Raw genomic sequence first — 20,119 nt, 5'->3', positions numbered from 1 at the left:
GATGACAAACCATACTGAATGCTTAAGTGGTCTTAAGTCAGTGAAACAAGGAGATGGGCACAGTTCTTAACAAGTGACCTGAGCTGCCTTATAGGTTGGTCCACACTTCAGAAAGCTAGAACTGAGCAATAGGCCTGCCATCTGCAGTGCAACTCATCTAAACTAAAAACACTAATGGCTTGAAAACTAGCACATACTGTTTATGTACGAGTGAGGGATCAAAATTGGTTGTGAGGCAGGCCATACTTCTTACAACATGACAAAATGTACTGCAAACCTTAATGTGAGCAACACACGGACAGGAGGGGGAAGTAGCTGCAAGTTAGCAACAGGAATGCCTTGCTGTAAGGGAAACAGTTTTTTAGTGGAGATAACCCACTAGCCTGCAATAACCTGTGCAACTGAGTATCAATAATTGACTTCATTGTAAATAAATCCTAATTATAAAGTGGAGTAGGTGCCAGACAGTGCATCATACACTAACCCGCAGCGCACACAGGGTTCTGTGGAACTCCCAGCAAAGGACCAAAGGCAGTCGTTGAGTGGGGCAGTACTGACAGTGTGGTCAGACAGAAGGGTCTTTCCTATCCTATTCTGCTTAATGTCTAGGAACTTGATAGACAAGGACTATAAAAAAAAAAAGACAGCACCTTACCCACATTGTTCAGGCCTGATCCAAGTGCTGTACAAAGGCCACAGGATGGTCCTTAATGTCCCCTAGGAGAGGCTAAAGGCAGGAATAGTCCTCCCCAAGCTGCTGAATGAAAGAGCTTCTTACTCTGGCAGATATCAAGCTCTGTATACTGATACTGTTGTGCCTCCCTGCAAGGTTGCTTTGCAGTCCCCCTTCAAGGTGTGCTTGCTTTTTCAGAGCCCAAAGCAGCAACAGCTCTGCTCTTTACACTGACCAACTCTGCTCCCTGTCTGCTCACCCAGAAAACCACTGTGCTGCAATCAGTGTTCTTTGCATTTCCACTCCTCCTGCTCCCAGCTTGGGCTGCTCTATTGTAGACTGACTAATCTCTCTCTTACCATTTTGACCTACTAAATTGCTCCATGGTAGAGAATAAGTAAACAGAGATAGTTAAAATAAGAGCTTGAATATTGAGCAAATTGCACAGCATTACAATATATCCTTAATAATAAATATGCACTCCTCTTACAAGAGTGAAGACTTTGGCTTTAACTACCCAAAATCAGTTTGTCCATCATTCCTCTCAATAGAAGGAACAAGTAAGGGTGCTTTACCTGGAGGATTTAAAACTCAGAATTCTACTGGAATTACCATGCAAACAGCTATTTTGTGTCTCTGCAGAGGTATAAAAAAATGTAAATACAGCAGTATTCTTAGAAAAGAGAAAGATTTCAATTTAAAAGTATTAAAATAAACAAGTTACAGATAAACATGATTCAAAATTCATCTCTGAAGGATTAACTTAATCCTTGTTCAACTCTGCCAGTATTTGAGCAGAAGGTGATCACCAATGCCACCATTAGCCACAAAAACATGCCAAGGAACTCCACCCTTTACCACATAATCAGGGTTAGCAATGGCCTTGCTGATTCTTGTACACAGAAAGGATTGTTTAAATCCCATATCTTTCAAGTTTCTGAGCAGAGATGTTCTTCTCTAACAATACCTTTGCAACAGCAATAGTAGCAGACAAGCTACACTTCTCTGGGGAGCCTTTTTTCCTTGCTACATACAGTATTATCCAGCTGGCAGCAATACCAGTGAACCAACACGCTGCTACTGTGAAATACTTCCTATTTTTTGGCTGCACTCCAACCTTCTCATATTTACTCAGCACAGCAGTAATTTCTTCTTCGCATCTGGATTATAGAAAAGCTTTTGGCAGTCACCGAAGTTTTAATCATCTGCATACCCCTACAATCAACAGGTGTAACATCCAATTTTTAATCTGTAGGGAAACCTTCTTATGGACTTGTAGGTGTGCATCCTCTCTCCCACCCCTGCTCGAACACGTGCTGTGACTGCTGTTCGGGGCTGCCTGTTGTAGCACGGCCAAGCCACTGCAGCAGAGGCTTCCGCTAGCCAGCTGCGCCCCCACCCGCACGAGTGGAGGAAGCACTAGGTGCTGGTGACATGTAGTGGTGGTAGGTGATGACATCTAGGTGGCTAGGTGACAAGCCAGCTGTGCTTTGGCTCACTGCAACTGACAGCTACCCTCTAATGATGCAGATACAGCAGGAAAGTTGGAAAAGTTAGTCACAAAATAGTAACGGATCAAAAATATTTTCACTTCATTTTGTACCAGCGCAACAGATTGAAACCACGACCACCTGAACTTGGCCTCTGGGCATTTACCAGCTACGACATGAAGGCCCAGCCTGATGCCTGCACAGAGCAGATCTCCCAAAGTTTTACAGAAAAAGCAGCTGCCTGTAGACAACCAGGCAGACACAGCTACCTTTCACCACTGGGACAGAAGGGAAGGAGGGTGTGGGGAGAAACCATTTAGTGTCCGAAGAAGAGCCAGCAGAATTGTGCCTTGGTTCCATCACGCAGCAGTGCCCATCAGGCAGTACCAGGGTTGGGTGGCAGCCTTCTACATTCACCATTACCTGCCTGCCGTCCCTGCCCTTCCCTTTAGTTCAGCTAGTGTAATAGACATGAAAGAACAAAGTCTTATTGCGGAGGAGAGAGTATGAGTTGTCAAATTTCAGCAGGTAGATGCCCTCGCCTGGGTACTCATGGCTGCCTGCCTGCACCTCCCGATGGCTGTTCCTCCGGTATACTGGCATGATCTCTCCGTAGCGGTTCCGCAGATAGCTTTTGGAGCCTCTTTCCACATCACCAACAGGGGCGAGTCCTAAATGGGAGAGAGGAGATAAGTAAGTAGAATGGGAGATAGAAGACAAGTAAGCAAGCCAGAGCCAGCTAAGCTACTAGGTTGTCCAGAAAAAGATCAAGACAAGAATTCACCAGAGGCATTCAAGTATATGGCTGGCTAACTGTGACAGCGTTACCCACAGTGTCTGCGCTGACCTTTCTGCAAGTAATACCCACAAAGTCCAGCTTTCCTTACCATGACAAAGGACATGCCAAGAACCAGTTCCCTTTGGAATATAGATGGAACAGCATCCACTTGCCTTCCAGCCTGGTCTCCTCTCCCTGGAATTATTACCTTTTAGACACCTTACTTTATATGCACAGTACTGGACCAGCGATACAGGCTTGAAGCAAAAGAAAGGCAGGAAAGCTCTTAGCTATAACCTCACTGTGTTTATGTCTTCAGTCACTTTTCCAAGAGGATTCCTCATACAGAAACTTAGCCCTTATTGGAAAACCTGCAAAATTAATTTCAGACACCCAGCTACTCTGTTCACACATACACTGAAGCCACAGAGCAGGCAACATCACTGTGTGTTTCACAAGTACAAAGACACAGACAGCAATCCTCTAAAATACAGTCAGCAGGAGCTAATGATGTAATGGGGGGGGGGGAACAACCCACAACAAAAAACCCAACCAAACAAAAAGAACAACAAAACAACCACCAACAAAACCCTAAAACACCCCAATAACAAAACAACCAACCAAAAAGCCCAGAAACAAAACCTTTTTGCCTCTACTCACCGCCAGAAATTTCTCAGCCTGAGAGGTTAAGAAAACTGGCCAAGTTAAAATTTGAGACCTTGATCTTTTTATCAGCTACAAGTTGAACAAGTGAATTCTGATCTTATTTTTCAATGTGTTCAATTTTAAGAATGCTCTTGGGAAAGAACAGCCACTGACATACACTGAAACAGGAAGGGCTAAGTGCTTTCTCATCATAGCCTAACCAAGAACACAAAAGGCTGCAGAGATAACAAATGGGCTAAGTAAACAAAGTAGATGGAAATTACAACATCTGACAGTCTCAGCAGCATATCAACAAGCACCACAAATTAACCCTTATAAGCTCTGCACTAACCTTCATTTTCCTCCTCCTCCTCTTCATCTTCCTCATCACTGGATTCGCTGACCTGAACGGTAATGGCAGTGCTAGTAACTGTGGTCCAGTCAAAGTAGACTCCAAAACCAATGTCGTAGTCATCTGTAGCAAACTCCCAGCAAATGCATTTCCCATGAGGATGGGTTGGCACACGGACTGTCACCACCTCGCCTCGCTTTACCACCATCCGGCCATTCTTTTCTCTTCCCACCTTGGCTTTGAATTCCTTTGTCTTCTCAGTGGTCCACATGGTGGGTGGAGCCAGAGGGGGAGGCTGAGCTGAGACAAGGGAAAAGACTGTGGGCTCGCCTGACTTTTCACTACTGACAAACTGTTACCTGAAAACACTGAAGCTATTTCCAATAAGGCTTTTGCACTCTAGACCCTGCCCCCAGAAACCCTGGACATGAAGCTTTCCTACTCGCTATCCAAGAGCCCAAATTTCCAGCAGGAATTAGCAGTGTCTCAAGGATAGCCTCTGCTCGTCTCTAGGCAGGACAGGCACTTAAAAAGTCCTTTCAGGACTCACCTTTCTTCTGTCCACCAAGGAGACCTGCAGTCTCCAGCTCAGCTGAAAGGATATCCACAGCACCAGTGTGATCTGACTGAATCATGACTATATCTCCTGCTCCTTGAGGTACATGGTAGTTGGTCATTCGAACAACAGCTTCCTGCACAAAGCACATAAGAAACACAGTCACAAACACCATCATGGTAAGAAAGTCTCTAGCTGTATTTAAAACAGCATATTAGTAATTTAGGCATCTTTCTGAAGCCAAGTCAGACCCTGCAGAAACTTCTATTAGTTAAAAAGAACAATCTAGCTCCAAGACACCTCTCTGCCTTTTTTCCCCCCCACAGCATCAAAGCCATGAACTTTGAAGTCAAACGCTGTGTTAGTCTCACAAATCACACACCCCTAGGCCTCCCTGTGAGTCCCTGGGCAGGCACATCTTTGCATCTGCCTCAGAGTTAATTGTTACCTCTCAACAAAGCAGCAGCTTTGCAGATTACGACACTTGGAAAAATTTCCTAAGACACAGTTTTTCCAGGGAAAGCCTTTCAGCTCTATGTGCATCCATACTACAGCTACAATCAAGCTGTCCTTTGCTGCATACTAGTGAAAAGTGAATCTGGTTGACTAGGACCAGCTCTCTTTCCTCATATATGCAAACTCACAGCTCCTGAGCTGGGTGCTACTTGTGTGGGTTTTCCCAACTGTATCTGTAACACAAACAAATTGGCTGCTCACTAAATGAAACAAAAGGCAGCAGTCACTTTCAGCTCCTTCTTCCAGGAATCTGCAAGAAGGGAATTCCCAGAAGCCCCAAATGAGAGGCAAAAAGTGAGAATCACCTTGAAGCCTTAGCAAGCCAAAACTGCAAGGAAGTGAGGACTAGCCAAAGACAGAAGAAGGATTTTGCAAATCAGACTGAATCTGTGTTATAATACTACTTTTGTCTTAACACAACCTTTGAAGCCTCAATCCCATAGCCATAAGACAGCAGTAGGGTGGAAGAGCTATTGCTGCAACTCTGTCCTTGCTTTCAGACATAAGAAACACACACCTACCTTTTTCAGGGACTGGATTTCATCAGGCAGTTTTTCTTCTAGTTCAGACACTTCCCTGTCCTCCAAAGTGCTAGCTCCTTCCTTGGAATCCTCTGTCGTGCCTGCCTCCACGAGCGACCCAGCCTGTGACCTTTCAGATGAAGAGCACTACAATTCAGCACTTGCACCTAGGACACAGCCAGCAGAGGAATCACTCTGCCGTAGAACTCAAATTTAAATAGACTAAGGGAACAAGCTTCTGGAGTGAGCACCTGCCATCTGCACACAGAACCCTTTGTATCCAAGTTCTGCCCTCATCTCTAGGTGGCTATCTTCCATGCGAGCCAGAGGGAGCAACTTCAGGGAGATACTTTGTATTTACCATCCTTTAGACAGCAGTAATTCCCTGCACTCACCACACAGCACGCCAGCTCACCAACACTGTACCAAGTACAGAAAACAGTAGCAACTTTCTGGTCAAGAAGAGACAACTTTGTTTATGCTAGCTACTGCATGACATCTGCATACCCTATCAGAGGTCAACTGGATCAGTGAAGATGCAGAACAGTTTTGACAGCCATCCTGAAAACACGTTCCATTTTAGTGGCCCATTATGTCTTTCCTATTACCAGTCTCCAGGGATACAGGGAACACCCAGGTGTCTCTCTGTCATATTCGAATATGCTGTGCAGACAAGCAAGCCATGAGACATAGAGCAGCAGCACAGTAATAGCAAAGAGGTCCAAGTACTGCACTGTGACACGAAGAAATGGGCATGTTAAAACAAAAAGAAAGGTATGTAGCAGGAAGAGAATGAGCAAGAAAGCAAACATTTTTGAAATTCATTCTCTGATGAGGGTTTTCTTCTAAATTACATTAAAGAATGATGCATATTGTCTGGAGTTATCCCAGCTGAACTCAGATGGAAGCCAGAAGAGTCTCTTCTAACATACTCTCAGTGTGAAACTTCCATGAGAAGCAACCTAGTCTTTAGTCAGAATAGAAACAGTTGTCCTTTCAAAGAGCAAAGCCTTCTCACAGCACTATAAAGCCAATGTCAAATGCACTGGACTAAAGTATCAGAAACATGAGAACACTACTAAGAGAAAATACGTGCATTTCCTCAAATGTCTGCTTTCAGAAATGAGAAATTCTCATTAGCAAGGGATTAGGCTCTTGGTATAGTGTGGAATAGTTAAAAAAACAAAAACAAACAACACAAAAAAACCAGAAAAACCCCATACACAGCTCAACTCAGATATGTTCTTTCCTGCGTCCTTAGAGAAGGCTAGTACAGGCCAAATGTGGCTTTTGTTTCCAAATCTTTCCTCGTATGGGGATAGAGATTTTATCCAGAAATAAAGCCATTTCTTACTTAAATTCTCTGAACAGTATGATAAACTTTCCTGGGAATGGCATGATAGACCAGAAGGTCTGCAAGAACAATTCAAATGAGCTGAATACCATGATACACAAAATGGCAGCAGATGAACAATATAAGAAGGGACACTTGTAAGGGCCAATTTTTTAAAGGAAGAACTCTCACAGTGATCTCTAACAATTTCTCTCCGAGTCCAGGAAAAATTTTGACTGCTCGGAAGGCTCTCCATCAACACAGGAGTAACAGATTGGGAATTTTTTCTTCCAGACACCACTGAAGCCCAAGACATTCATTGAAACATTAGCAAGAGCTACACAAGTTTTATAAGCAGTTTACAAAGACAGGGTTCAGCTGATTCCTTTTCAAACAACTCACACTTCTGGACAACCCTCATTCTTTTCAATGGGGATTAAGTTAGACAAATTTATCAGGTACATCTAAAAGTATCCAGTATCTACTGTGGCCACGTCACTCACAGTCTATATTAATCTCTTTGAAGAACACTCAAGGACATAATAAAGAGATGGAAAAAAAACATTTGGAGTCAAGAAGGCTCATGCAGATACCATTAACATCAAACCGACATGGCATCAAACTGCTATTTTAGCAAGAAGGGTGGTTTGATGGTGGTGGTGGGGGTTGTTCTGGATTTTTGCCCTCCCCTTTTTTTCAGTGTGGTTGTGGTTTATCTACTGTGTGATTCAATTAAATCATTTCTGAAATTGTATCCTGTGCAACAAATGTATGATGGCAAATGAAACTCCACTGCATATAGTATTAGTGCTTGTAACCAGTGCAATTGCTCAGTCACAAACACAAGCCAAACACATAGCAACAAGCCAAACATCTGATAACAGGGTTGATCAGCTGCATTAATGAAGGTGTGACACAGAAAATAGAGTGAAGAAAAAAAACCCAAAACATTGACAAGAAAACAGTAAAAGGTGTTTTCTTGCTGAGCTCCCACCAGAATTACAGACAGTGAGAATGCCTAATTATTAAGGAATCCTTCAAAGTAGAGAAAATTTCCTGCTGAAAGTTTATTAGCTTTTAAAATGGACTACAAAAGCTTGCAGGGCTCCTTCTAAGCTGAATGATTCTGTGATTTGAACAGCTGAGCCATTTATTAAACATCATTTCATAAGTTTTAAAACAACCTTAAGCCTGTCAGAACAGCCTCTCCTATACTGATTCTGGTGTACGCTGTCCCAAAGCAGACAATTCAGTCTCCAGTCCCTTCTCTTCACTTACACAGAATCAATGGCCACATGGAGGAGGTCACAGGGGTGAAGCAGACTGCCATGCATGTGGGCCACAATACACAAGAAGATCTTCCTACCTGCTCTGCAAAGTACTGGACTCCACAGAATCAATCAGCTGATCTGCAGGCTCTGTCTTTTGGGCTAAGTCTTCATTTTCTAACAACAAACAATATACGGAGAGAAGGTGAAACAAATTTTGGTCTCAAGAATACACAGATAGGATGAAAAAAATCACAGCCAGCAGTCAAATGTTGACAAGGTCACATGGCTGTGGAATGAAGAGCTGTGCCAACCAGTTTTTCATGTTGAGCTATATCTATCATCTTGTAGAACAAAGATTTTTAATTGCCTCAACCCCAAGAAAGGAAGAACAAAAAAACATGCATATTTTTCATGCAGAACCACTCTCGGAAGCAGGGTTTGCTCAGGAACCTCCAATCCTCGCTTTGGAAGGACAGAACAAGGCCAAATTTCATCATGTAAAACCGTGCTGATAAGACCCTGGAAAAAAATCATGCCGTGGTTCCCACAGGGCACTGACGGGATGGAAATTCCTCGGTCACTGCTAAAAGGACTGTCTATAAAGATGACTTTAGGTCTCCCCTGAGTCTCCTGATCTCTGAGAAAGCTCTGTCCCCATGCAACTGCGGTACACGCTCCACTGCCCCGCTGTATGGTCGCATTAAGGCAGCGAACTGGGCACGGACAAGTTCCAGCTTTTGCAGCTCTTACAGCCGCTGGCCTTTTGGAAGAGTCAGTCTGGAGCTGGGAGGCACCTCCAGCACACAGCACCAAGCCCCCAGCAGAGATCATCCGGCTTCCGGCTAGATGGGGCCTCTTTCACAAGGGAAAGCATCGTGTCCCTAATAAACCTCCATCAGCGCTCGCTCATTCCACTGCCGGGAAGAAACACCGGGAACTGCTGCTGTAGTTTCGGGAGCTGGAGCAGCAGGTGAGCTCAGCATCCCCTTTACAGCGGGGCCGGGGTCCCCGCAAACGTGGGTACCAGCGGCAGAAGGCACCACAGCACCCAACTCACCCGGTACAGCAAATGCTAGCCAAGGACTAACTCCCGATGCTGCTCTTCGCCAGAGGCACCTTGTTTTCACGGGAGCAAACTGCCACAGTGGAAATACGGCTTCTCCGGCAGAAAGGAGGAAACCCATCACGGAAACTCACGGCGTTCTCCTCGGCTAAAATACGTGTCCCCGGGCCCGCAGCCCCGCAGGCACTGCCCGGCGCCCCCTCGGGCGGCTCAGCCCAGCCCACCCCGCCGCCGGAGAGGGGGATGCTCCTCCCCAGGGACCCCAGCCGGGCTGCAAGCGCTCGACCCAGCCAGGGCAGCGCGCAAGCGGGAAGCCGCTCCCCCCTGCGGCCAGCCCGGCTGCTCCCTCCACTACCGAGCCCGTACCTGAGGGGCCCTGTGCCGCGGGTCCACCCGGCGCCCCGGCAGCCAGGGCCTCGAAGCGGGAGCCGGCGGCGGCAGCCAGCACGTCCGACATGGGCAGGGCCGACCGGGCCGCCGGCGCGTGCGGGGCCGAAGGCGACGGCCAGCCGAGGCGCCTGTGTGAGCACTGACGGAGGGCCGGCAGTGGCCGAGGGCGACCCGGGCCCACCCGCCTTCCCCTCCGCTTTCTTGCTCAGGAGTGCTTCAGGGCCAACGGCAACATCGGCTGCCGACTCATCCTCGTGAACTGCTCCAACCTCCCGGCCATAGGTGTCAAGGACTTCAGCCACATGCGGGTGTGGGCGGCACGGGTCCCGGAGACCCCTCCTCAGCCCCTCGGAGCCCAGCTCTGACCCTTTATGCTTGCAAGCCAGCTAGGCCACAGCCTGTCCACCGGGGCAGATGGCTTATTCAGAGAGGGAGCCTGAAACTGGACAACCAAATTCGTTCACCCAAACACTTGTACCCCTTGAGTCTTTTAAGATATAAATCCTTAGCTGGATGGAGATTGCAGGCTTCCTCTCTGGGACACCTAAAGTGTATCAGAAGTGCTTGGCCTTTCATTAAGCCTATGTTGCTCCTCTTGCATCATGAAGTTGCATAGTCAGATGCATATGCCTTGCTTGGATATCCCTCAAAATTAACTTTTTTTTTCAGTATTTTTCCACTTACTCGTAGAACTTTTAAAAATCTAGTCAGATTTAACCTGCAGCAATTGAGCCACCAATCACAAGCAGCAGAAGGGCAACATGTTATTACTTCCTTGTTTTACACTTTGCTGAACACAAACAGCATTTGTCTCTTTCTTGTTTTATAAATATGTAATTGTCATTTTCCTTTCAAACCTACATCTTTCATTTAACAAACACTCATAGTTAAGCTAACTGGTACGCTGAAGTTTAGGGCTACAGCTTCCTGAAAGTTCAGAAAATAAGAAAGTTGACTTAAATGTCGCTACCCTCCCTCCCATCCCTACTGGAAACCACAGAGGGACTCAGGCCTGCATTTACAGACCCAAAGCCTTTTTTTCACATCATAATTTAAAGTTGCTTTCCCCAACACAAGAGGACACAAGGTAAAAGTTCAAATAACCATGAAGAGAGAAAAATCTTTATGCTTCAATGACTATAGTTTGAACACTGTTAGTTTTATTCTAGAGCACCAAAAAGCTATTTCCCCATGGTTCTGCCTGGCTGCACAATCAACTGTTTGAAATGAAACATGCCACCAAAGACCTTTCCTAGTGACATGACTTTGCTGGTTAGTGCAGAAGGCATCAAATTATAATCCTTTTTTTTTTTCAGACAGGAGCCCTTTGAGAGCATTTCTCAAGTACAAGCAGAGACAGCCTTTTTTAGTCATTTGTACTTACCAAAGATAGCAATAATTTTATAGGCTTTGAAAGCCTCAGCCTCAATTTGGGATACAGGGATTATGCAGGGTGGTAATTTGACTGCTGAGAAACATTAAGATATGGGTTAGGGATATCAGCTGTAACCCATTCTTCCTCCTGTAGAAACTGTAATTCCACAGGGCTAGAATACTGCAGCAAGCTTTGGGAATGGGACTCTCTGTAATGTTTTCCAAAGCTTGCAAGTGAATTGCGAACATCTTACAGACTTCAGTGGAACTTGGATGTTCTTGAAGATCATGCCCTGTCCTGACAGTTCTTTGTGTTTTAGAGAACTTTGATAGAATCCAAGTGTGCAGAGCTTTGAGTAGGTTGTGGCCCTGTGGGTCTTTCCGGAAGTGTGTACTGGAGCAGGTGCAAAGTTAAGGCCATAACCCTGAGCACATAAACCAACAAGAAATATCAAAGAAAGTCTATAACCAGTTGAAACCAAGATAGTCACTATAGAAATGAATGTGATAGCATCAGCTCAGTGAGATAGAAAATTTTTGCAATTAGGGGAAATGGCTGTTTGGTAGAGAGCTGCACAGTGAATTATGTGGAGGCTGTGCAGCATGGACAAGTGAAGTTACTGCTGGTTTTAATTCCACTCTACTGATATTTTAAATATTGAGACCACTGAATATACTGATCTGGTATTCTATTGGTGTCACACAACGTAGGGTACTGCTCTTCAGAGTCACACCAATGCTGGGAAAAAGTTTTGAGCAAAAGCTGTGAAAGATCAGTAAAAACTTGTGAATTGTATTTCAAGGCTTCGGTTGAAGGTTACATTCACAGAAGTGACTTCAAAAATGACAGCAGGGTTCTGTTCACTGACAGTTCTAGGTGCAGCTGTCTCAGGCAGCTCAGTCACCCATCATTTTCTTACTGAGCAGTATGGCTTATTGGCTTAATTAGTTTTTACAGCTCTTTTGCGTAAACTCTGTTGACAGTGTAACTTAGCAAACAGCAGTGGTTTTGTGTTACACAGAATAGATTCCAGCTCATTCACCCATAACTTGTTTGTTCTGCAAGTGCAAAGAGGAAAGCAGAGATATATGTGCCATGAAGAGACCAGCTGCAATGCCATTCCCCACAGTAAATCTGGAGAAATCTGCTTTGCTTTACAATATCACACAGGGCTTATGGGTTCAGATCCCTCTTGAGTTGCAACCTTAAGTGTGAAATTGTTCCAAAAATCAGAAATTTCATTTTTTTTTGTTGCTGCTCTGATACAGAATGAATGGTATTAGCTGTTCTTCAGTGAAATGAGGATTCCTGGTATTTTGTCTTGTATTTCAGGAGATTTCATGACATGTACGAGAGCTGCTAGGGACTGAGGAGCCTGCCTTCAGCAGATCCATTGCCCTCCCATACAGAGACAACATGGGTCTCTTTCTGGAGCAAAAGTCCTCATCAGGAAACCAAGCAGATGCCCTCACTTTCTCACAGTTTATCAAAGAAGCAGGACTAGAGCCCTATACTACAGTTCCTCCTTTGCAACAAGCCCAGACTGGGGTAGAAACAGATGTCCTCCCTGCATCACAGGGCACCCAGAGGCAGGATTAGAGACTCACACTGCACTTGCACCCTTGTAAGAAGCCCAGCAGAATACAGCATAATTATCTGGAATTTTGTCCAAGGAAGTACAGCTCTACCTTCTCCTGATTGTAGAAAAGGCAATTGCAGCTCTTAGCATTTTGATGACAGCAAGCACATCCCTACATTAGCTCTTTTCTGCAATCTTTTGTGAAGCAGAATCTGTAAACCGGACTGTACCACTGTCTGTCTTTCAATTCTGCTTCAGAGTTGATTTAAAAGACCAAAAAAAAATCATAGACGTATTTTAGTTACCAGTGATGGATAGCAACTTCCTGGCAGCTCCCAGGCTTTAGCGTCTGCCGACAGGGCTCACTTTAAAGCCCAGATGTAAGACAAATAGCACACACAATAACTGGTATACAGGTGTGGTGACAGCTGCTGTCAGCGACTGTAATTAAGTGAGGGGCCTAGTTACAACATAAGTAACTAATCCCTGGCCTCACTGCAGAAATTATTTCCTGTGAGGCAAAACCAGTCAGTGGTTTATCATAGCAAACTGTACTGAAACACATGATAGATGATGGCAAGTATAAGAGAATACTGTAAGCTGAACTAGCAGATTTAGGGAATAAAAAATGCTTTGTCCTGGGTGGATTTGTACAGAATATCCAGTTACCTTTTTTTTTTCTTGAAGGAAATATTCAGTCTGTGGTGGTGGAGCACATTATCACCAACAAGGAAGTATGAGTAAGTGCTGATGAAAGCCTGTCTCAACAGAAAGACTACATCATTATTATTGTCTGGCATCAATGGCTGCCTCAAGATCCCCCATGGAAAAATAAATTAAAAAAAAAAAAAAAAATAGCCCCACTCCTGTTTAGTTCTTTGCACCCTTATTCTGTAGCCACTACAGAATAACTGTAATTTGGTTTTGCATTTCAGCTTTCTAGTGAAATTGCAACAGAAACCCAGTGAAACGGAAGCAGTTTGTAGGCCAAGATGGCTAGGTAATAAGCAAATTCAGACCAAAATAAGGCAAGACTCGGGCAGTTAGAGAGAAGCAAGTCTGCTGAGCAGCCTAAAGGGTGAAACTTGTAGAAGCAAATGTGTACATTGGGTATTTGGCTGGAGACATTAAGAGTGAACAGTGCTGGCTCTTGCATCGTTCCACCCTGGGAGGAGGCTGGGATGAGATCTCAGCAAAGCTTTCTGATATAGGCTTAGTTAGAGTTTATAAGGGTTTAGAATAATAGTTATTTCCTCTGGACTTTCTGAGAAAATGTTGGAAGCAGCTATGGAGAATGAAGTCCTCTCATCCAATGTCATACCAGGCTCCGCTGCAGCTGAAGGAAGAGATGTCTTAGAGCTGATAGGCCCACCTTGCTTTGTAGGCCAGTCTCTAAAGGCTGCCTGGTATAGTAGGGCAAGATGGCTCTGGACAAGCTTACTCATTTCCAGCAGTTGGCTAAAGGGAGACTCTCTCAGTCGTGCAGCTATCAGGTCAAACCAGGGAAAAGCTCTGGGAAGAGGTGGCTGTGCTTATGGGCAATAGCAGTCTGAAGCAGCGTGCTAATTAATGGTAAATAATGGTTTTATTTAGTGTCTGCCTACAAGTCTCTTTCTGGGGTCTTTGAGAAACAATCAGACTTGGATACTTGAATCTAAAGTGTTCCAGGCATTACTGTGTCATGCAGAGCAAAACTGAGCCTAATGGCTCTAGAATAGCCCTGCACAAGCAGGAATCCTTTCCCTCAAGCAGTGTTAACATCCTCAATAGTCCCGTCCATGAAGTACCATAAGTTCTTACCTGTAAGCACTGCCCTCTCTACATATTCCCATAGGATTTTTTTTCGGCATTCAATGCCTGTCGTGGTTTAAACCCAGTCAGGTAATTCGTTAACTCACCCCCCCCACCTTCTTTCCCTCCCCCTACTCCCGGAGGGACAGAGAGGAGAATCAAAAAGAATGCAACTCCCACGGGTTGAGATAAGAACAGTTTAGTAACTAAGGTATAGCACAGATCACTACTGCTACCACCAGTGATACTAATGATAAAGGAAATAACAAGGGAAGAGAATACAACACCTCAGCACCAGCCAACCGATCACTCGCCCCCCAAGCCCGACCAAGCTCCGACCGATACCTCCTCCAACCCCGCAGTCTCCCAGCCCTTCCGGCTAACTCCCAGTTACATCCTGGGCATGACGTGCTGTGGTATGGAATACCTCTTTGGTCAGTTTGGGTCAGGTGTCCTGTCTCTGCTTCCTCCTGGCTTCCCCTCCTCCCTGGCAGAGCATGAGGCTCACAAAGTCCTTGGCCAAACCAAAACATCGCTATCAGTTCTGTTCCCAGGCCGAAAGTCAAAACACTGCACTGCACCAGCTACCAAGAAGGAGAAACATGACTGCTACTGCTGAACCCAGGACATTATCCACCCCTTATTCCATACCATTCACGTCATGCTCAGATCCCACATTTTCAATATACCATCACTCTTATCTAAGTGCATGGACCAGTAGCTATAAAGCTGCTGAATCCATCTGGTCCATGATGTCAGGCTCCATTTCTTGTAACAATCTTTCAGAGCAGGAGAGACTGTGTGCAGTGTTCACACTCATGAATAACCTGGGCAATAATTGCTAAGTCCACCCCTCCATCATGAGTCCATCTCTATGTTGCATCTCTGCTCTGATGGCCTGAAGTGCCATGGGCCCACCAGGCTTAAAATAATTCACTGTCCCCTTAAGCAGTTTCTGCAGCTTGTTGCCGGGGACTCCATACAGCTGCCTTCCATCTCCGATGCTTCCAAAGCACTGGAGGGGCCCAGTGGACTAGATACTTGCCCATATTGTCACACACACCCTGCCACTCATGACTGTCCTTCCTTGGGGAAAACCTCTTGGTCCCCCTATATTGTCGTCTAACCCCAGACAAGACCCAAACCTGACTCTGCTTAACTTCTGAGATCAGACAAAATGGTTGTGGGTAGAACACAGTCTGTGTGTGTGCCAACATGCTGATCCTCATCACAATCAGCAGGCAGGTCCCAAGGATACCCAAAGGCCATTCAAAACCATCAGAACTCTCAAACGATGCTGCTGTACTTATCACTGGGGCTGGTGTAGCTGCTGTGCTTGCCGGCTCTCCCACCGCCAGCTTCTCTTTTCCTGAGTCCAGCTCTTCCTCCTCTGCCTTGCTGGGAAGTGCTGCGTGGTCTCCTGCATCCTCCTGGGGCTCGGCGTGGGGCTTCCGGGAGATGCTCTCGGCCGTCGAGGGGCTGGGCTCGGCCGCGGGGCTCGGCTCTTCCGCCGCCTTCTTCCGCTGCTCGGCAGCCGCCTCCTTCCTCTCCTCGACTGCCCCGTCCTCCTCCACCGGCAGCCGTCCCATCGCGGCCTCAGGCCCCGCTCCCGCCGCCGCTTGGTCCCCGGCGCCGCTCTCCTGAGCCGCTACGGCTGCCGCCGGCTCCCGGGGCCGCTCCCCCTCGGCTCCCCGCAGCCTCACGAAGATGGAGAGTAGGGTGAGGGCCAGGACGGTGAAGAGCAGCCGGACGGCCAGGTACAAGTCCACGGCCACGTCCGTCCCGCCCTGCTGCTGGAGCCCACCCGTATTACAAGCCATTGCCATAAAGCACAGTGAGACAAGAACCTTAGCCCAGGCCCCACACTTGATAAACACTAACACAGCAAATACCGGCTCTACGCAAGTTACAACATTCTGAAGCTGTGAGATCAACGAGAACAACTCTGAGAGCCAATAAATCAGCATTGTGACGAGTGACTATTAATCCAGTCAAATCTGTCGTTATCTCAACCCTTCGTGCCCCATGTTGGGCGCCAAAAAGAACTGTCGTGGTTTAAACCCAGTCAGGTAATTCGTTAACTCATCCCCCCCACCTTCTTTCCCTCCCCCTACTCCCGGAGGGACAGAGAGGAGAATCGAAAAGAATGCAACTCCCACGGGTTGAGATAAGAACAGTTTAGTAACTAAGGTATAACACAGATCACTACTGCTACCACCAATGATAATAATGATAAAGGAAATAACAAGGGAAGAGAATACAACACCTCAGCACCAGCCGACCGATCACTCACCCCCCAAGCCCGACCAAGCTCCGACTGATACCTCCTCCAACCCTGCAGTCCCCCAGCCCTTCCGGCTAACTCCCAGTTACATCCTGGGCATGACGTGCTGTGGTATGGAATACCTCTTTGGTCAGTTTGGGTCAGGTGTCCTGTCTCTGCTTCCTCCTGGCTTCCCCTCCTCCCTGGCAGAGCATGAGGCTCACAAAGTCCTTGGCCAAACCAAAACATCTCTATCAGTTCTGTTCCCAGGCCGAAAGTCAAAACACTGCACTGCACCAGCTACCAAGAAGGAGAAACATGACTGCTACTGCTGAACCCAGGACAATGCCCCAGTCCCAATCACTGGCTTCAGACAACAAAGCAGCCAAACAGGGACCAAGAACAAAATGACTTGGGCTCATGGACCAGGTCCTATTGCTCATACATCACCTAAGGCAATCTTCCCTGGCACATATGCAGTCCTAGGGCAACAAACAGTTCAGTGTCTTTCAACTCAACAACCCATGCTTCAGCTGTGGGAGGAAGCAAGTTTCAGAGTGAAGAGGAAGCCTGGACAAGTAGTACCTCAGCAAGTAGTGACTCCTCTTGAGTCACTGAAGAGGCAAAATCTTTGCTGATGAAACTCTTGCACACAAACTGTGGGCAGGAAGTTTTGTGCTCTGCACAGACGGGGTAGCGTTAAGGGAAATGGAGGTCATTGAGTAATTTCAGTGCCTTCTGGTGAGGCAGGCTCTGCCACGTGCTGCTTTTCAGGGCTGCAGAGAAAACAGTCACCAGCCATTCAGCATTGACTCCTACCTTCCCTGCAGGACAAACAAAATCAAATGCCAGTTACCACTGTGCACGCAGGTGTGAAGGGATATTCTCAACTCCCACTCATGTGAAGAATTGCAATGGCAATCAATCAGAGCTGGTTTATTTGAAACCTCTGGTTTAGGATCATTTAAGGTGAGGGATGCTGAAATTAATAGTAACAAGTAGGATAGCTTATATTTCCTTTAGCTCATTCTCATTGGGTTAACAGGAGCCATTTACAGGCTGCATATAAAGTCTTCAGCAACTCAGCCATCATGGCATGATGAGCACTGTAACTGCTTTAACAGCATTCAGCTACACAAGAATTAGATGTGCATGTGGAAGTGTACAATGAAATAGTGATGGTCAGAGGGTAGCCCAGCGATAGGAACAGCATGTTCATGGAAATAGAAGTTGGGCCTGAAGGAAGAGAAAAAGAGACTCTGGACCATGTTCTTGCTCAGAAAGCATATCTCAGCTCCTGCTGCCCTGTTTAGGCTCACAGTTACTATTGTTTCACAATGGGAAATGGCAGCTCTTTAGCAACTGGTGGCAGGTACATGAAAAGCAGTGCTCCTGAAAGAAAGAGTGACCCCTGGGAGGCTGATCAGAGAAACTGGTGAAGATGACACATATTACTTTATTTTGCCCATTCACTTCTTGTGCACGATACCCACTTCCATGCACACTATTTCCACTCCAGCTTTACCTGTATGGTGGCAGGATTCCTCTAGGAGGGTTTTCTTACCACACTGCCCTCCTAACTAACAAAATTATCGCCAGCCCAGACTCAGCTTTGAATCCTACACGCAGGGGAACTACTGACTGCAACTCCTCAGAAGAACTGCTACTAAGTTTAGGCAAAAAGGGCTTTTACCTGGGGCACTACAGGGACATGCTGCCTGCACAGCAGTGCAGTCTGTTCCTTTCATCCCCCACTCATGGATGGATAGGCTCCTGGCCAGGGGCACTGATGCTGCAGCCTTACAATGGCACTGTAGCAAAGGAGGTGCTCCAGCTTTCCAGAGGGCTGCAAAGGCAGCTGAAACGAGTGTACCAGAGAAGAGAGGGGATGCTCCTGGAGACTGCTTTTGATCATGTTTTTGCATTTATAGCCACAAAGTCTACAACTTCTAGACAAAGAGAAAGCTGACTTGGGGAAGTGACCAACCAGTGCAGACCAAACAAGGTCTGCAATGACATTTCACAATAAAATCATGAGAGGCAGAAAGAGCTGCACTCCATGAGGTCCCAAATGACGGCAGCACATCCAGGCTTTGAAATGTCATGGTCTGTTTTACGTGATGGCAGTGACAAGGCTGTACACAACACAGGGGCTCTGGATGACAGGCTGAATGGCAGAGCAGATGGACAGCACATGTGCCAGGAGGCAACAGAGGAACACAACATCTGCCCAGCCTATCAGCTGAGCACTGGTTGTTTAAAAGCATGCAAGGCCCTGCTTCTGCAGGTCTGCTGTAATAAGCAAGGAGAAATGGACCCAAGAACCCACAGAACCAGCACGGGTCACTGACCAGCATGTCCAGGCACCGCACCATGGTTACCTGTGCTCTGCACATGCAGGTGAAACACAAACCACCACCCCCAGGTTGGGACCACTGGCTGCCCGCCCAAAGCAGCTCAGAGGGACTTTGGCTGCTCCCCATTGCTGTTCCTCCATGGCAAAGGCAGCAGCAGAATGACATGGAGCAGGCAGCCTCTCTGCCAGTAATGAACATGCAGGCTGATATAAAACCTTTGGCTGAAATAGCCAAGCCTCGGGATCTGGCTAGCAGTCAAGATCTATAAAAAGCCATTTAATAATCCCTCCTTCCTCTCTGCCCTGAGATGATTAGAAAGAGGATTTTATTATTTCACGCATCTCCCTGGAGAACTGTTCTCCCCACTTGTCTTGTTTTATGTAAGAGTTTATGAGGCAGTTGACAGTTCACATGCAAACGGTTGCTGTAATGATGCAGGCTGATCTCCTCTCCTGGCTGGGTATTCAGAGCCCAGCAAGCAGCTTTTCTGCTACAACTGACCCTGAACCCATGAAACAGCTAGAGAGCCATCTCTGTTTCAGTATTGCCATTCATTTAGGGAGATGCTTTTGCTGTTGGGTGAATACTTAGCAACCTGGAGCCTCAGTCACCAACCAGGCTCTTGTCAAATGACAAGGAGAATTTTGAAGGGCCACAAAAATGGGTGGGACTAAACTAAAATGGGCGTTAAGCTAGCCAGCATCCAAAGAACAGGGTTGAGGTCTCCAACACACTGGGATAAGACTGGTAAAAAAAAGCAAACAACTAAATTAATATTTGGTGCACAGTACGTTTCCAAGCAAATAATGAACTTTTGTACAACAGCATCCTCTGCTTCCCAACTGAAAAAAAGGGGGGGGGGGGGAAGTTTCTATACTGTCAATATTTTTAGCAGAAAAACATTATTTAGTGAGTTCTACCTGAATTGCTATGAAAAAAAGTACAGTTAAAAGTCCATGTAAATGCAGCCCCATTTGCAGCCCCAGGCTGGGGAGCACTTACCAATGTTCTCAGGGCACACACTGCATCCTACAAACAGCAGAACAAGATTAGGGTATCCATAGGTATAGCCAGATCACAGCTCCCCTCCTGCTGAACTGATATATCTTCCTCCACATCTGTATCATTGTTCAAATCACAACAGGGGCACCCAGGACCCATGCTTA

The 20,119-nt window shown here is 46.3% G+C and overlaps 2 protein-coding genes and 1 long non-coding RNA gene across 4 annotated transcripts; 1 reads left to right on the top strand and 2 right to left on the bottom strand.

Annotated features, from left to right (window-relative positions):
- Positions 1-855: 855 nt before the first annotated feature.
- TMED8 (transmembrane p24 trafficking protein family member 8) lies at positions 856-9,704 on the bottom strand. 2 transcript variants are annotated; one of them, XM_057428558.1, is made up of 6 exons: positions 9,565-9,704; positions 8,231-8,309; positions 5,532-5,661; positions 4,489-4,630; positions 3,939-4,238; positions 856-2,834 (listed from the first exon to the last, which is right to left on the bottom strand). In XM_057428558.1, the coding sequence occupies exons 1-6, from the start codon at positions 9,653-9,655 to the stop codon at positions 2,617-2,619; spliced, it is 960 nt and encodes a 319-aa protein (XP_057284541.1). In that variant the 5' UTR covers positions 9,656-9,704; the 3' UTR covers positions 856-2,616. The 2 variants fall into 2 exon arrangements, with proteins under 2 accessions (XP_057284541.1, XP_057284542.1); XM_057428559.1 differs by lacking the exon at positions 8,231-8,309 and having other exon boundaries at positions 9,565-9,683.
- Positions 9,705-9,724: 20 nt separating this feature from the next.
- On the top strand, positions 9,725-12,702 carry LOC130609506 (uncharacterized). Its single transcript, XR_008974795.1, has 2 exons — positions 9,725-9,896; positions 12,296-12,702. It is a non-coding gene; the product is annotated as an uncharacterized LOC130609506 (long non-coding RNA).
- Positions 12,703-13,450: 748 nt separating this feature from the next.
- NOXRED1 (NADP dependent oxidoreductase domain containing 1) lies at positions 13,451-17,448 on the bottom strand (the record flags this gene model as incomplete). The annotated part of the gene is given in 2 exon segments (XM_057428623.1): positions 13,451-14,054; positions 17,198-17,448. Coding segments are annotated over 2 exon segments (546 nt in total), but the record flags the coding sequence as incomplete, so codon positions are not given.
- Positions 17,449-20,119: the final 2,671 nt, after the last annotated feature.

The sequence above is a fragment of the Pezoporus wallicus genome, unplaced genomic scaffold (assembly GCF_028554395.1).
Source record: "Pezoporus wallicus isolate ANWC-B61680 ecotype Strahan unplaced genomic scaffold, APGP_CSIRO_Pwel_v1 contig_3486, whole genome shotgun sequence".
NCBI classification, from domain to species: Eukaryota; Metazoa; Chordata; class Aves; order Psittaciformes; family Psittacidae; genus Pezoporus; species Pezoporus wallicus.
This window is presented reverse-complemented; position numbering and strand designations above follow the sequence as displayed.

What these genes read in the sequence shown, in the direction of transcription:
- TMED8 (XM_057428558.1), bottom strand. Translation starts at nt 9,655, where the DNA reads ATGTCGGACGTGCTGGCTGCCGCCGCCGGCTCCCGCTTCGAGGCCCTG. An exon ending in CGCGGCACAGGGCCCCTCAG is followed by an intron (nt 8,310 to 9,564) that starts GTACGGGCTCGG and finishes GTTTGTTGTTAG; the next exon opens with AAAATGAAGACTTAGCCCAA. An exon ending in AAATCCAGTCCCTGAAAAAG is followed by an intron (nt 4,631 to 5,531) that starts GTAGGTGTGTGT and finishes TGCTTTGTGCAG; the next exon opens with GAAGCTGTTGTTCGAATGAC.